Source organism: Abramis brama (assembly GCF_963993115.1).
Source record: "Abramis brama genome assembly, chromosome: 7".
Lineage (NCBI taxonomy): Eukaryota > Metazoa > Chordata > Actinopteri > Cypriniformes > Leuciscidae > Abramis > Abramis brama.
The window spans coordinates 28,260,401-28,274,622 of NC_139969.1; the positions used below are offsets into that span (position 1 = coordinate 28,260,401).

The 14,222-nt window shown below is 38.8% G+C and overlaps 2 protein-coding genes across 2 annotated transcripts in view; both read right to left on the minus strand.

Annotated features, from left to right (window-relative positions):
- Window positions 1-2,787, minus strand: part of bcl2b (BCL2 apoptosis regulator b) — a 41,203-nt gene extending 38,416 nt beyond the window's left edge. The window contains exon 1 of the mRNA XM_084119570.1: window positions 1,648-2,787. Coding sequence (XP_083975696.1) covers window positions 1,648-2,145 — 498 coding nt within the window. The 5' untranslated portion in view covers window positions 2,146-2,787. The remainder of the gene's footprint in view (window positions 1-1,647) is intronic.
- A 3,304-nt stretch (window positions 2,788-6,091) lies between these two features.
- Window positions 6,092-14,073, minus strand: kdsr (3-ketodihydrosphingosine reductase). Its single transcript, XM_084120163.1, has 10 exons — window positions 13,626-14,073; window positions 12,552-12,641; window positions 12,231-12,287; window positions 12,071-12,136; window positions 11,845-11,940; window positions 10,910-11,101; window positions 10,730-10,813; window positions 10,363-10,446; window positions 9,918-10,019; window positions 6,092-8,865 (listed from the first exon to the last, which is right to left on the minus strand). The coding sequence occupies exons 1-10, from the start codon at window positions 13,812-13,814 to the stop codon at window positions 8,746-8,748; spliced, it is 1,080 nt and encodes a 359-aa protein (XP_083976289.1). The 5' UTR covers window positions 13,815-14,073; the 3' UTR covers window positions 6,092-8,745.
- Between the last annotated feature and the right edge of the window lie 149 nt (window positions 14,074-14,222).

Below are 14,222 nucleotides of genomic sequence, written 5' to 3' on the forward strand. Positions count from 1 at the left end.
CATAACTGCGACACTACTCAACCAGGGCGAGTCTTGGGCGGGAAAATTATGTGAACGAGGAATTTTATGACGTTCGCGGAAGAAAACTCAAGACTACAATCGAGGCGGAACTTTGCAGACATTTTTCATGCTCAAACAGCAACATTACACAATAAAGAAAGTTGAAAAAGTAAGAAACATCTAAGAAAGCATAATAGGTCCTCTTTTAAAAAACAGCATATTTTGTCATCTCTTTAGTTGCATGTTTAATTTGGTGAGTAGCTTTGTCTTTTACATCATGTTTTTACATATTTTTTTTATTTTATACAGAAATATCAACAACAAAAATTTAAGTGTGTCATTTCCAATAAATGGAATTGTTTTCTAAAACAATTCCTGAAGACTCCCACGATCTGCTACTGGTTTATTCATCACTCTGGAATTAAAGGTCATGTGCATTGCATTGTGGGATGCAGTACCCAGCGCAGTGAGATCTTGGTGGCATAATGCATATAGTAAGTCATCTGGGTATTCTATGCATGCGGAAAATTATCATATAGCACACAGTATACTTACTATATGATACTGAATTTACTGAAATAGTAGGACTAATATGGTTATTGGAGAAGTCCAGCATTCGTCACCAGAGAGAAGCCTGTTGCTTCACTGGAAGATCAGTTATGACAAGTTTGAATAAGAATTATGAGATAACTGAAACCTGCACTGATGAATTGTTTAAACAACATGCATTTAGAAAATAGTTGAATTTTCATTTAATGCCAAATTTAAGTCTTTCTACAAGTTATTTACATGCTTCCAAAAATTATTTATAAGTTAATAAAAATATATTTTTTTAAATGTATCATATTAATAATAATAAAAATATATTGTATCTTCTATTTTGTTGCCTATACAAACCCTTTGTGCCAACCATAACTGTGCTGAGGTAGGCATGATTACACAAGTCATGAGTTAACAAAATTTAGGAAATATTTTGTAAGATCTAATTTGATCTGTTTTTTACTCAATAACTTAATCATTCGTTTGCATTTACTTAGGTTACATTATTGTCTGTTCAACCAGAGATACTTGACAGAAAAGTGAAAAGTGTCACATCCAGTGCCTTCAACTGTCAAAATACATTAACTTTATATGTGCTAAACTAGAATTTTCATTTTAGAACTCTAGTTGTGCAAACCTGGTTTTCCAGGTACACCTGGGCAGAAAATGAATGGAGTTCAGTGATGTTTAAACAATATCATCACAAGCTGAACCATTGCACTTAGCACAAGGATAGCCCAGGGCAATTTAAACGCATGATTTGGTGAGTAAATATCGGATATAGCATATCCCATATAACTGGTAAGGCCAAACATCCTCCTGTTTGCATGAATCAACAGCAGTTCCTGAAAGTTCCGCACAGGGAACCACACCTTCAACTCTGCAGACAGCATCTGTCATTGATGGCTTCACGTAACAGACTCGCCACGGAGGCGTGAGAGAGGTGTGACAAATCGCCGAAGCTCATTGGCTGGCGCATTTTAACGAACAGCGCTACCGGCCAATCAGAGATCACGCGCAACGCTTCGAACGCATGACGCCATGCGCAGAGGCGGAGCATGAGACGCTGCGTCTTCGGACGTGAGGTATATTGAGTTAATTACATACCCAGCCACCGTTCTCCTGGATCCAGCCGTGCAGCGGCCCGTTCAGATATTCCGTCATCCAGCCCGCAATGTTATCCACCTGCGCCGTCATCTCCTTGTTCACGCATTCGACACAAACAGTCCCTCCAAACTCGAAAAAAGCGATGATTCTGCCCCAGTTCACGCCGTCCCTGAACAGCTCGTCTATGACCGCGGTGAAGCGCTGATGCGCTGTGATGGACGTGAGATGCAGCTGTTTGGACATCTCCGCAAAGTCCGACTGATATAACCGTTCCAGTTCATCCCCAGCCTCCCGTAGCACCTTATGAAGAGCGCTGAACGGGTCGTGACGCGGGCTGGGAGAGACGCCGCTGTCCTCCTCCTGCCTCCCCATCATCAGTCCATTCGAGACACTGTCATCGTGTCCGTTCACTTCCCACACGAATCCCTTCTTCCAGAGCTTATGGTGGATGTACTTCACCACTATATTGCGGTTATCATACACGACCTCCTGTGCCATATCGACCTGTATATATAGCTAAACAACCTCAGAATCAATGTGAGCTTATTAATCCAGGCGCATCTCCATCATGATCTTCATCTTCATAACACCAATGCAATGCAGCAACTGATTTTTAGATAACTGCAAATCGTTCGAACGGTGAACTTACTGCATGTTGCCTCACTTGAGACGGCAAGTTGCAGCACTCGCGCAAATCCTCCTCCAGTGCTTCGGTGTAGAAAAACGCCCACTTTCTGTTCCCAGCAGAAAATTCCAGGCATGTATGAGAGGATTTAAGCATCTTCCTTCATATCAGATAACACAGACATGCCGTATAAGCACGGGTGAGAAAGTCTCTGGTGTTTTGAGTGGGAATTGCGTGCAGTAAATCATGGTTTATTCGTGTAAAAGAGTCCAGAGCTGCGGGAGACGGAAGAGGCTGGTCGCCGAGTGTTCACGCGCACTTGTGAGTTTCTTCTCTCGCGGAGCGGCTAGTGTGAAGAAAGACTTTCTCAGTGGTGTCTGCTGTCGATTTGAGTCTTTAGGCGAAAGGTAAACGGGTAACAGTTGTGTCTCTCTGTGTAAGTTGAGCGTTTGGAGGAGTCTGCTGTGCGCAGTCGCTCCATTTGCAGCCAGACTCGACTCTGCCCCCTTTATAGCAGAGGTGTTTCCTGTGAGACGTCACTCATTCACACTCATGTGCGTGTGTGAAGTGCAAATACTGCTAATATCTTGCTCGTTTATCCTCCTTTGAGCATTTAAAAAATCTAGAGCATAATTAATATTAATCATAGTTTTTAACATTACTGAACAACATTTTTTGAATAATATTGTTAATATAAAAAGTATTATAACATCTTTATGTAAAAGTAGATTAAAGGGATAGTTCACCTAAAAATGAAAACTCACCCACGTCGTTCCAAACCCGTAAGACTTATGTTCATCTTCAGAACACAAATGGATAAAAATGAATGAACACATCAAAATATATTTTGATGAAATCTGAGAGCTTTTTGTCCCTCCATTGACAGCTACGCAACTACCACTTTGACCTTTCAAAAAGTTCATGAAGAGATCGTAAAACTAATCCATATGAATTGAGCGGTTTAGTCCAAATTTTCTGAAGAGACTTGATCGCTTTATATGATGAACAGATTGAATTTAAGCTTTTATTCATATATAAACATTGACCAGCGAACATAAACAGAAGCTTAACCGAACCTACTTGGTGAACCTCAGAATGAACCTCATTGGTTCTTGCAGAAGCTCAAACATGATGCGTAACACGAGAATGAACCTCATTGGTTCTTGCACATCAAGCGAACAGGCTTGAGCTTCCGTTTGCCATAACTGATGTGCGAGTTGAATGTTTATATGTGAAGTGTCAAAGTCAGGGACAGAAAGGTCTCAGATTTAATTAAAAATATATTTATTTGTTTTCCGAAGATGAATGAAAGTCCTACAGGTTTTGGAACGATATGTGGGTGAGTAATTAATTACAGAATTTTTGGGTGAACTAACCCTTTAATTGTGAGTTCATATTTAATCATCAATTTATTTTTATATTTATTATCACACTGTATATCTTCACAGTGGGCTTTCAAATTTTACACTTCTGTTTCTAGGTCAGTAATCGAATAAGCAATTTGTGGCATGCACTGATCATGTGAACTTGTTTGTACAGACGATCAGATGTTCTTGCTTTCACTGACGCATAAGATGCTCTTTGGATTATTTTCAGATCATGCTGGAAAACATGAGATCATAAGAACTTCTGGAGTTCATACCATTCGAGTGCTGTCTTAAGCAGATTGGGACGGAATCCACCATACGTTTTCACTTGAACTGTTTTCATGGAATTTATAATGTTTTTTGTTTTTCAAAAGAGAAGCATTTCCTAGTGGTATTTTGGACGTTTCTGTATATTATATAGCATATCATCATATTGGCCACACCCCCAAACATTTGGTATCACAGAACAGACTAGGGTGTTGTTACCTTTACCTGTTACTTGCTGTTTTTAGAACTAGCTTAAAAACTTATTTTTATAGTTTGGCATTTGACGCTATGTGAGAGTTGTCTTATTGTTTTATTCTGTGCTGTTGACTGTTTGTATCATATGGCATATGTGTGTACACATACAGTTTTTAAAAAGTGTTTTATAAATAAACTTTTGACTTTAACTTTAAAGGAGAACTCCGGTCAATTTTAACATTGAGCTCATTTTTTTGTAAATTTGGAGTGCTGTCAGTACAGAGAACAACGACAAAAATCGGTGTTGCCTACACCGTGTTATCCTCTTTTTAAAATAGCACCCTGTTGACTTCAATGGGGCAAGTTTTAAACCTGCTTTTAGCCTCTTAACATCCTTGATGTGTCATTACAAGTGCACAGCCAATGTGAGTGATTCCTTCAGAGTGAACGCGGGTGAATCTGACTGCAGTAGATGTGATAGATATGAATAAAAGTGATGTTAATTCAGCCAGCGCACATACCTGTATTTACTTCCTGTTTTCGGTCGAAGTCCACAGTAGTCGATTGTCGAGTTCACGCGCGTGATAATAGGTAACTAAACCTATTATCGTTGTTTTTTGTCGTTGTTCTCTGTACTGACAGCACTCCAAATTTACAAAAAAATGCGCTCAATGTTAAAATTGACCGGAGTTCTCCTTTAATACACAGAACTTAAAATAGTGGAATGTATGCTTTCAGGGACCAAGCAAAACATATTTATGTGGATATTAAATTGACTGTTAGGACTGACTATACTGTACAAGCAGACAAACAAGCAGAGTAGTTAAAATATATTATTAAAATAAATAATAATAAATACTCTTTAGAAAATGTAGGAAAATATAATTTATTCTTTGGAATTGTTGGAATCATGTTCTAAATGCCATTCTAACATTTATTTATTTAGGTATATGGGAGAAATAACAATTTTCATGCAAATAGAATATCTAGGTAATTAATTTTTTTACCTGGTTCAGATGAGCCGAAATGGAAATCAGCATCTGTACAAGCAAAGCAGAATTTGGTCCCCAGCCTTGCCTCAAAATGGGAACTTCTATGGATAGTGCCAGGCCTTTGATCTTTCAGCACCCCTCGGTGTCAACCCTGCTTTGAATAAAGGTGAACCAACTCATGCCAAAACCTATGAATTACTGCAGAACAAAATGACTACACCATACATATGACCCCTGCTAGCAGTCCAGGCTTCCGAGACAGAACATTGTGTGTTGCAATGGTGGTCTTTAAAATGTTCAGGTTTGTGCCTAACTTGCTTTCTACCTCTGTCAGCCTTGACTGTGTTACTCAGGGCTAAATTAGGCTTCTGGAGTAGGCTATTTCAGACTAGCGATGAAGTGCGTCAAAGTAAAGGAACAGGTTCAGGTGATTTATACTGATGTTACTGACAGGCATGTCCTGTGTCTCCTAATTCTGGCAAGAGTGAACCTCCATTCCTGTCTATTAATGAAAACAAATTGTAAATCACTAACCCCTGGTTCCACAGATAAGGCTTAAGCCTAGTCCCAGACTAAAATGCATGTTTGAGTTGTCTTAACTGAAAAAAACTTATGAAAAATATATCAGTGCCATTGTTTTGTCTCAAAATGCACACCAGCAATGTTTTTTTCTAAGACGCGTTTTAAAAAAGATACTTGAATTAAACTAAGGCCTAATCCTAGCTTAATTTAAGCCCTGTCTGTGAAACCAGGCCTATAAATTAAATGGTAAAATGTTACATAGGACACTATGTAGTGCATATGTTTTGAGCAATCAAGTCAGTGATTGGGATTATTCCAAAATAGTTACTGAGAAAGTTATTTTTAATAGACACTGCAAACAAAAAGACGAATTTCTAGCCAATTAAATATTTAAAGCATAAGCAGAAATGTTTGTTATATTTTCAAGGGATTCCATCACCATCATTTTACAAAGTTCAAAAGGTTCCGACACAAAATTACCTTTCAAAAGTTATTTATTTCATTATGTAAGAAAATAAGACAAAGCAACAACATCCTCTTTTTCTCCCATGGCACACAAGGTGAAATTTATGCAAGTTTGGCAACAAATGAATAAGGGAAAAAACAGATATACAAGCAAAACGTATCCAAGTTGATCTTGGTCTTTTAAAAGTTACTCATAAACTATATACCTTATTCTCAGAAATATACCTCAACGTCAGTCAATAAAAGAGGGAACTATAGCAGAAGACAGTGAAAATAAAATCAAAGTATCTTCTTATGCTTTTAAAATGAAGTGTGAGCACAGGCTTGATTTGCATAGCTTTAAGGAGATCAAAACATTTTCTCTACTGTTTGCTTCTTAATGACTAAACAAATGATCTAAGAGGGCACGACCGAATCGTAAGTCCGACACATATCGGCACCTAACTTATAGCTACTATGTGCTGGACGACGTGCCTTGAGCCAATATCAAATGAGAACATCGTCGCTTCGACTCATGCATTCTCACTTTCATATTTTGGGTCATTTTGTAAAAAATATCCAATGAACAAACAAACAAAAACAGTGTCTTTTTCCATATTGAAACAAATCTACGTAAACCATACACAATCTATGCCATAGTTGGATGTGGAGGTGTCCACTCTTATAGCTTTTATAGTGGTCTGTGTTTGGATCTCTTAAGGCTTGGAATGGGTCTCCACGACTGCATTGGTCAATCGTTTCTAGCATACCTGCAAACTCCGGACCGGCGAAAAAATTCTCTTCTAAAAACTACTACATCTTATGCTAATAGAAAAGCAGAAATACAGCGGTTACCCCTGCAAAGCTACGCTTATAGACTCTATTACCGTGAAAAGGTAAGATGAAAAGAAAGGCGATGAGTTTGCAGGTATGTTCTAGGGAAAACAGCAGCATAAAAAAAATAAAAAAAATAAAGAGTTGCATTGAATGGAAGTGCTACTTCACCCAAAAATGAAAATTCTGACCATTCATTCACCCGAATTCCAAAACCGTAAGACTTTCTTTTTTCTGTAGAACAAGAGTTTTGTTTAGTTTAGTTTTTTTGTCTATACGACTCATGCACACTATATTCCAAATCTATAAGGCCAAAATTTTAGGTCAATAAGGACTTGAATTTCTGGCTATTTCTCACACAAATCAGTCATGCTGCTCCGGACGATTTTAAAAGTCATACGGACCACTTTTACAGTCCCTTTGGATCAGCATGAACATTCCACTAAACGTCTCCTTTTGTGTTTTACAGATGACAGAGAGTCATGCAGGTTGAGCAACATGAGGGTGAAGAAATATTGAGAGAATGTTCATTTTCACTTTCAATTGACCCCTTTCTGTTCATTCAGGCTTTCAAGGGATAAACATCCGCTCGTCTAACTGTAGGGTGTGATCACATCACATGCTCGCCGTTTGCTTGTGACCGTGAGGAAGGCAAATATTACAACAGCATGAGTAAGTGTCATTTTCTCTCTAGCTATTGTGTTGTCAGTAAGGTACGACATCGAACGGGTGCAACAAGAACAAGGGGCAAGTTTGGAAGGCCTAAATCAGAAAACACAGTTTATATGCTAGAACCATCCAGTTTACGTTACAACAGAGCAGAGCAACAAGGAGATTCACTTCACTTGTGGAAGCCATATTGCTTGTTTTGGTGTACAAATCAGATCAAGCTTCACAACATCTACAGTATTTGAAATGCCTGCGTGAACACAATACTCTTGATACATTTATTCATCTTCAATACTAGAGTTCTGGGGTTGTGGACATCAAACCACATGTATAGCTGACTACGATTATTCAAACATGAGCTGCTTCATATGTAGGCTTTTGCTCTGGTTACACCTGATCCATTTGGATCTCCAGCTCCACCTGTTGGCAGAAAGGTGTAGCGGCTCGAACCAGCGAGCCATTCACCACCGCAATGGCTTATCAAGACCCCTCCTCCAGTTCAGTGAACTCTTAGAAGCCCCTGAGGTCACCTAAATGCATGCGTACAAGCAGACAAATATAATACACACACGCACGCACATTTATAAGGTAAACATTTCCTTCAGAAACCCCCACACAGAGCAAAGAAGATAAGGCAGAGTGGCAGACTCAGGCTGTTTCATCCGAAAACACAGACGTCCCGTGTCCATACCTTAAAACTATGAAATCTAAAAGCAGGAAGATACAGTGCTTGAATACGAACATCACAGACCAGTCAGAAGAACAAAGGACAGCTCGTCACCTCATAAGGAAGCGAAGTTGGAGTTCTTGAGCTGTACAGATTTTTACCTGTACAGCATATGGTAACATTTCATTAATATAAATAAAAGCTGATTGAATTTTAATTCTAGTGTTGAACCTTCTGAAGTACAAACCTTCTAAAACATGAAAATGAAGTATAGGCAGTGAGAGCCAAAGAGTAATTCATTTAAATGCAAATAAACTTGGTTTTGTTTTGTTTTTAAGAGATTGAAATATTGATGCAGCATGCACTGGAATGATTGGGGTCCTGAATATTACAGATCTACAGTGTTTTTTTGTTTTTTTTGGTAGACCTCTTCTACCCACTTAAACATGTCTGCCAGGCTGGGTTTGTGCGTGCTGTGAAGGTGTATGGGTGAATGTAGTGGTGGGAATGCTGGTGTTACTCCCTCTTGTCCGCTGCTTTGGACTGTTCTCTCTGGATCATGCAGCGGCGGACGATGCTGTCAAAGCTGCCCAGGTAGAAGAGAGCGATGGTGCGGAACAGTCCCATTGTCACAATCTGGACAGGGTGACAAAATATTATATAAAATATAATTTTAACACATCACAGGAAATAAATCACTGTGTATCCAACTATCCATCCATCCATCTACCTATTCATCTTTCCATCCATCTACCTATTCATCTTTCCATCCATCTACCCATCCATCCATCCATCTACCTATATATCAATCCATTTACCTACCTACCCATTCATCTTTCCACCTATATATCTATCCATATATCAATCTACCTATATATCCATCAATCCATCTACCTACCTATCCATCATCAATTCATCCATCCATCCATCCATCCATCTACCTACCTATCCTTCCATTCATCCATTTATCCATCCATCCTCCATCCATCTACTGATCAGTAAACAGTTGAGCTCTTAAAAGATACATGTTTTTCTTACTGTGAAGAACATTTTAATAATCTAAAACAATCTTTTCCCACTATAAAGAATCTTTTGTGGAATGGAAATGTCCCATGGATGTTAAAGGTTCTTAATGGAACTATCAGTGCTGATAAAGAACCTTTATTTTTAATCCTATGTTTCGATCTATCAACATATATATCCATCCATCCATCCATCTATCTAGTTATATAGTTATATAGCTATCCATCTATACCCATCCATCTATCCACCTATCCATCCATCTAGGAATGCACCAATACCAGTATCGGGCCTGATACTGCACTTGTGTCCTCATACTCAAATTCATTACAATGCTTTGATACCAAAAACTCCCAAAATTTGCCTCTGATTCCTCTGATATGACCGGTTTTGAGTCAGGGAAGATCTGGACAAAAGTCAAGAGGCTCATTAAAATCTTCAAAGGGAATATCTAAGAGCGTGACTGACTCAAATAGCCCTACGAAAGCTGAATGCAAACAAGATGTTACTAAGATACAAAGATGAAGCAGGATGATAAAAGGGACATGATGCAGAAATAATTAGCTGTCATTCCATGTCAATCTCCTAGGGTATGGTCAATGAGTCATATATGATGACACTGTTGCGCTAGAGTCAGAATCTTAGTGTTTTGTGACAATGGGCCGTACCTGCTGCAGCCCCTCAGTGATGGAGGTCACAGGTGACATCCCACAAGTCAGCGCTGACAGCATGTAGCCATCAGGACCAAATGAGCTGGTGAAATTTCCCTGCTGTGAATGGACAGAAACAAGAAAGGGTATTTAAGGTATTTGGAAGAAAGAATAGTTAATGTGTATATACGTATATATAAATATAACATTTCTCAAATTATCTTCTTTTGTATTCCACAGAAGAAAGTAAGTCATACAGGTTTGGACCGACATGAGAGTAAAAGATGACAATTTACATTTCTGACTGAACTATCCCTTTAAAGAAGGACTTTATTGTGCTTAAAAACAGCTAGACGGAGTGCAAAACAGAAGGCAAGGGTCTCAAGGCACGTTATTGAAAGCTAATAGTCGAATAGTCGATTGTTGGATGAGTAGTTGACTACCTTGACCAGTGCCTACTTACCACAGCATCCTTCACTGCAATTTTTGCCACTTGCTCAGGCTGAGAGACTCCAGACGTCTCTGAAATTAACTTGGTCTCCAGAGGCTGCCGTTGAGAGAGATAAAACCAGAAGAATAAAACATAGGCAGGACAAAAACACATTTTGCCCAGCATTATTTTGTGCAGGGACAAACAGCCACCTCAATATATATATATATTTTTTAATTCAGGAACAAAGATCCAACTATGTAACAGAGCAGAGACATGCATTATTAGAAATCCTTCATTTTTAAATATTCTATTAATATTAATGCTCTTTTCTAATATTCTAGGTATTTAATATTCAGAGATTAATTCTATTCAGGAAAAAAAAAATCTATTATCTCACCTTATTCTTATTCTCTTCTGCAAAACCTGGTGTGTCAGTGTCTGGGGGATACGCCACAGTAACATAGATATTATAGGGCTTCATCTAAGAAAGATCAGGAGGAAAGAATAAATCAAAATCAAAGTGTTAATGGACAGCTACATGGTACGTACTAAGCGAGCGTCACGTATACATACACACCTCCATCTGCAAGGCCTCAGCCAGACCACGCAGGGCGAATTTGGATGGCGAATAGGCCGTGTAGCCAAAGAGGCCAATCTGCCCTCCCTGTGACGACACAAACATGATGCGGCCCATCCGCCTTTCCTTCATAGTGGTGATCACTGCCCGGGTGGGGTAAACGCTGCCCAGATAGTTCACCTCCATCATTTTCTGTTAAGGGCACAATATGTACGATTTTTGGGATTAAATTATCCAAAAACCACTAGAACAATGTTATATATTTTGTTGACTTGTGTACTTGCATTCTCCAAAATGTTTCCAACAATGTTTAATACAGAAAAGTTGCTTTAAAGCAAGCAGCTTTACAGTATTAAAGTCATATTTACCCCTGGGAAGTTTACCCAAGTTCCCGATTTGGGCGGGCCATAAACTTTAAACATGGTGAAGGGGAGAACAATTGCTGCTCTGGCTGATTTTCTTTATTAGTTTTTTATACAACAGCTTCATTCACCTTGTCTTGTCATTAAAGTAATGCATATTTACATATATGAATAATCATTTAAAGCGTATAATAAAGCCTGTTTATGACTGAAATTCTAGAATCGACCGCAAGCTGACAATCTAGATAGTGTGGTGAATGTATAAATGGTTGTCAGTGAATGGGACGCTAAATATCATCACTTGAATAGGACGATCTGGTAATCGAGACTTAAGAAGTGGGAAGTAGGAAATTTCCGATAGCAAGTGAAGGCAGAATAATAGTAGTTTGAAAGTGTTTACCAGCCATTTACAGCTATAGGGAGCTAACTAACTAACTAAGGGTCAAAAACTAACTTCATTTTGGCCTGATTTTGTTCGAAAAGACATCACAGCAGTTCATTCTCGATTTCCAGGGCCTTTACTAGCCCAATTCAAAAATGCCCACACGCATGTCCATGATATGCTGCTCTTACCTTGAAGCGGTCAACTTCCACCTCCTCAAACTTCCCAGATATAGACGTCCCAGCACAATTCACCAGCATGTCCACAGGACCCAGCTTCTCTTGAGCCTGGATAGCAAACACAAACATGCAACAGTCAGCAACCAATGCAAACCATCTGAAGAAAAAATTATAATAAGACTGACATAGAATAACATGCGAACAGATTCTTATAAATTGGTAAACAAAATAAACGTACTTGTTTTATGACACTCTCCACTTGGCTGTAGTCTTTCGACACATCAACAGAAATGCAAAGCACCACCTAGAGGTAATCATAACAATACAGGTCAAGCCCATTTAAGATTTTTGAGTTGATTTTGAGTGCAATGTCCAAAAAAATAAAATAAAATACATACTTGCTTATCATTTATGGCACATTTTTCCACTTCTTTCTTGGCTTGAACCAACTTGTGCTGTAGGGGAACATGTACGCAATGGTAAACACACATACAGGCTCATGGTTTTCAGAATTTAATATCAAATATGTAATACCATCCAAAGGCAGGATAAATTATTATGTAAACTACTGATCAAACTTTTCTATTCATAAAGGGATCCTGGAAAAAAATCTATGGTTTCCACAAATATATTAAGCAGCACAATGTTTTCAACATTGATAATAATATCTTCAAATAAATGCAGCCGAGACCGCGGTCACTGACAGATGATATACACACCTCATCTCGTGCCACCAGTGTGATGAAGGCACCATGTTTGTAGCATTCCATGGCAATGCACTTCCCAATCCCACTGCTGCCTCCGGTCACCTGATGATGGACAGCATATTCAGAGCAGATTTATTACTCACCAAGCAAGTCACAGTTCAAATCATTTACTAAAATATGCAAAAAGCTTTGACAGAGCATATATAAACAAATTGACCAGGTAAAAGCACCAGAAAATCCAACAAGTGCAGGTGCCACCAGATGTGCCTTTATTCTCAAACAGTGGTCATAGAGCAACAGTCAGATAAGGTTGCAATAAAAAAAAATCCTGTTCATATCCTCCATGGAGAAAATGACTTTTCACAATATACATGTTACTATTAAGAGAAGACTACTATTAAAGGGATAGTTCACCCAAAAATGAAAATTCTGTCATCATTTACTCTCCCTCAAGTTGTTCCAAACCTGCATGAGTTTAAATAGAATATAATTTAAAGAATATATTTTAAAGAATATGGGTAACCAAACAGTTGATGGACCCCATTGACTTCCACAGTGTCCCCCGATAGATAAAAATGATCTATTGTTAGAGAGTTCAACATGGTGTTCATTTACAACTAGGTAAGTTCAAGCTCTTGATAAACTATGAACCTTAGCAAATGCAAAAACATGCAGTGCCCGCTTGAAAAGGTCCATTGCCCTGGAACAGATGGTTGCATAACCAGTACAAGAATGCATTTATTTGGCCTCCTGTGAGAAATATGAGCTGTAACATGAATATTTCTATGCATTTACAATATGAAGTCATAACAAATAGTCTCACCAACTGACGACACACATAAAAGTCACATGCACATTTGCATTGGTCCATTGCGCATAATTGCAGTGACGTGACACATAATGCATACAAGTGCATATAATCACTTTATGAATAAGCAGGAACAATTAATGTTTAATGCAAATACATTATTATGCTTTTGCAATATATGGAAGACAACGTATTGGCAACCATTTCTTTTATACTTCTGATGTTATGAGATCTGTGTTGTTAGTTATTTAAAATAGAATTACGGTATATGAACTTACCACTACATGGGCCCCGTTCAGTTTGAGAGGTTTGGGGCTTATTAACGGGGATATCATGTACAGCAGCAGCACGAAGGCCACGATGAAAGCAGCCACTACCAGGAGCATAATGAAAGGCAGAAGCAGCCACCAGGAGTTAAAGGAGAGCCAGTGTGAGAGCGCGGAGCCGAGAGCCTTCTCAGAGGACATGGGTCAACCTGATGCTGATGACGTTAGCTCACAAGCTAAATGTCCAATTCCAGGCACTCCCCTGTCTCGCGGACAGAAGATAACAGACCTTCGGGCGAGCTGTTTATGGGCTTATACTATCTGGTGATGTGCAAGAGGTTTGTGCAGTAGATTAAATACTAGGTTGAAGTCGTAAAACCGCAAAAGCTAACTCTTTCCGTTCACTACATGAACCAAAACATAGAATCTATGCACTTTGAACGGGATGCTGCGCTTGGGCGGTGGAATTATGGGAGTTGTAGTTTTTTCAACCTCGCTTAACCCCGCCCAGTGCAGAAAAAGACTACAAGTTCCAAAGTTCAACTCTTTTCATAAACTGTCACTTTCTTAATTAACGTAAAAGAGTCTTGAAATGTTTTATATATAAGC

What these genes read in the sequence shown, in the direction of transcription:
- kdsr (XM_084120163.1), bottom strand. Translation starts at nt 13,814, where the DNA reads ATGTCCTCTGAGAAGGCTCTCGGCTCCGCGCTCTCACACTGGCTCTCC. An exon ending in CAGAAGAGAATAAGAATAAG is followed by an intron (nt 10,447 to 10,729) that starts GTGAGATAATAG and finishes TCTCAACGGCAG; the next exon opens with CCTCTGGAGACCAAGTTAAT. An exon ending in TCACTGAGGGGCTGCAGCAG is followed by an intron (nt 8,866 to 9,917) that starts GTACGGCCCATT and finishes CACCCTGTCCAG; the next exon opens with ATTGTGACAATGGGACTGTT.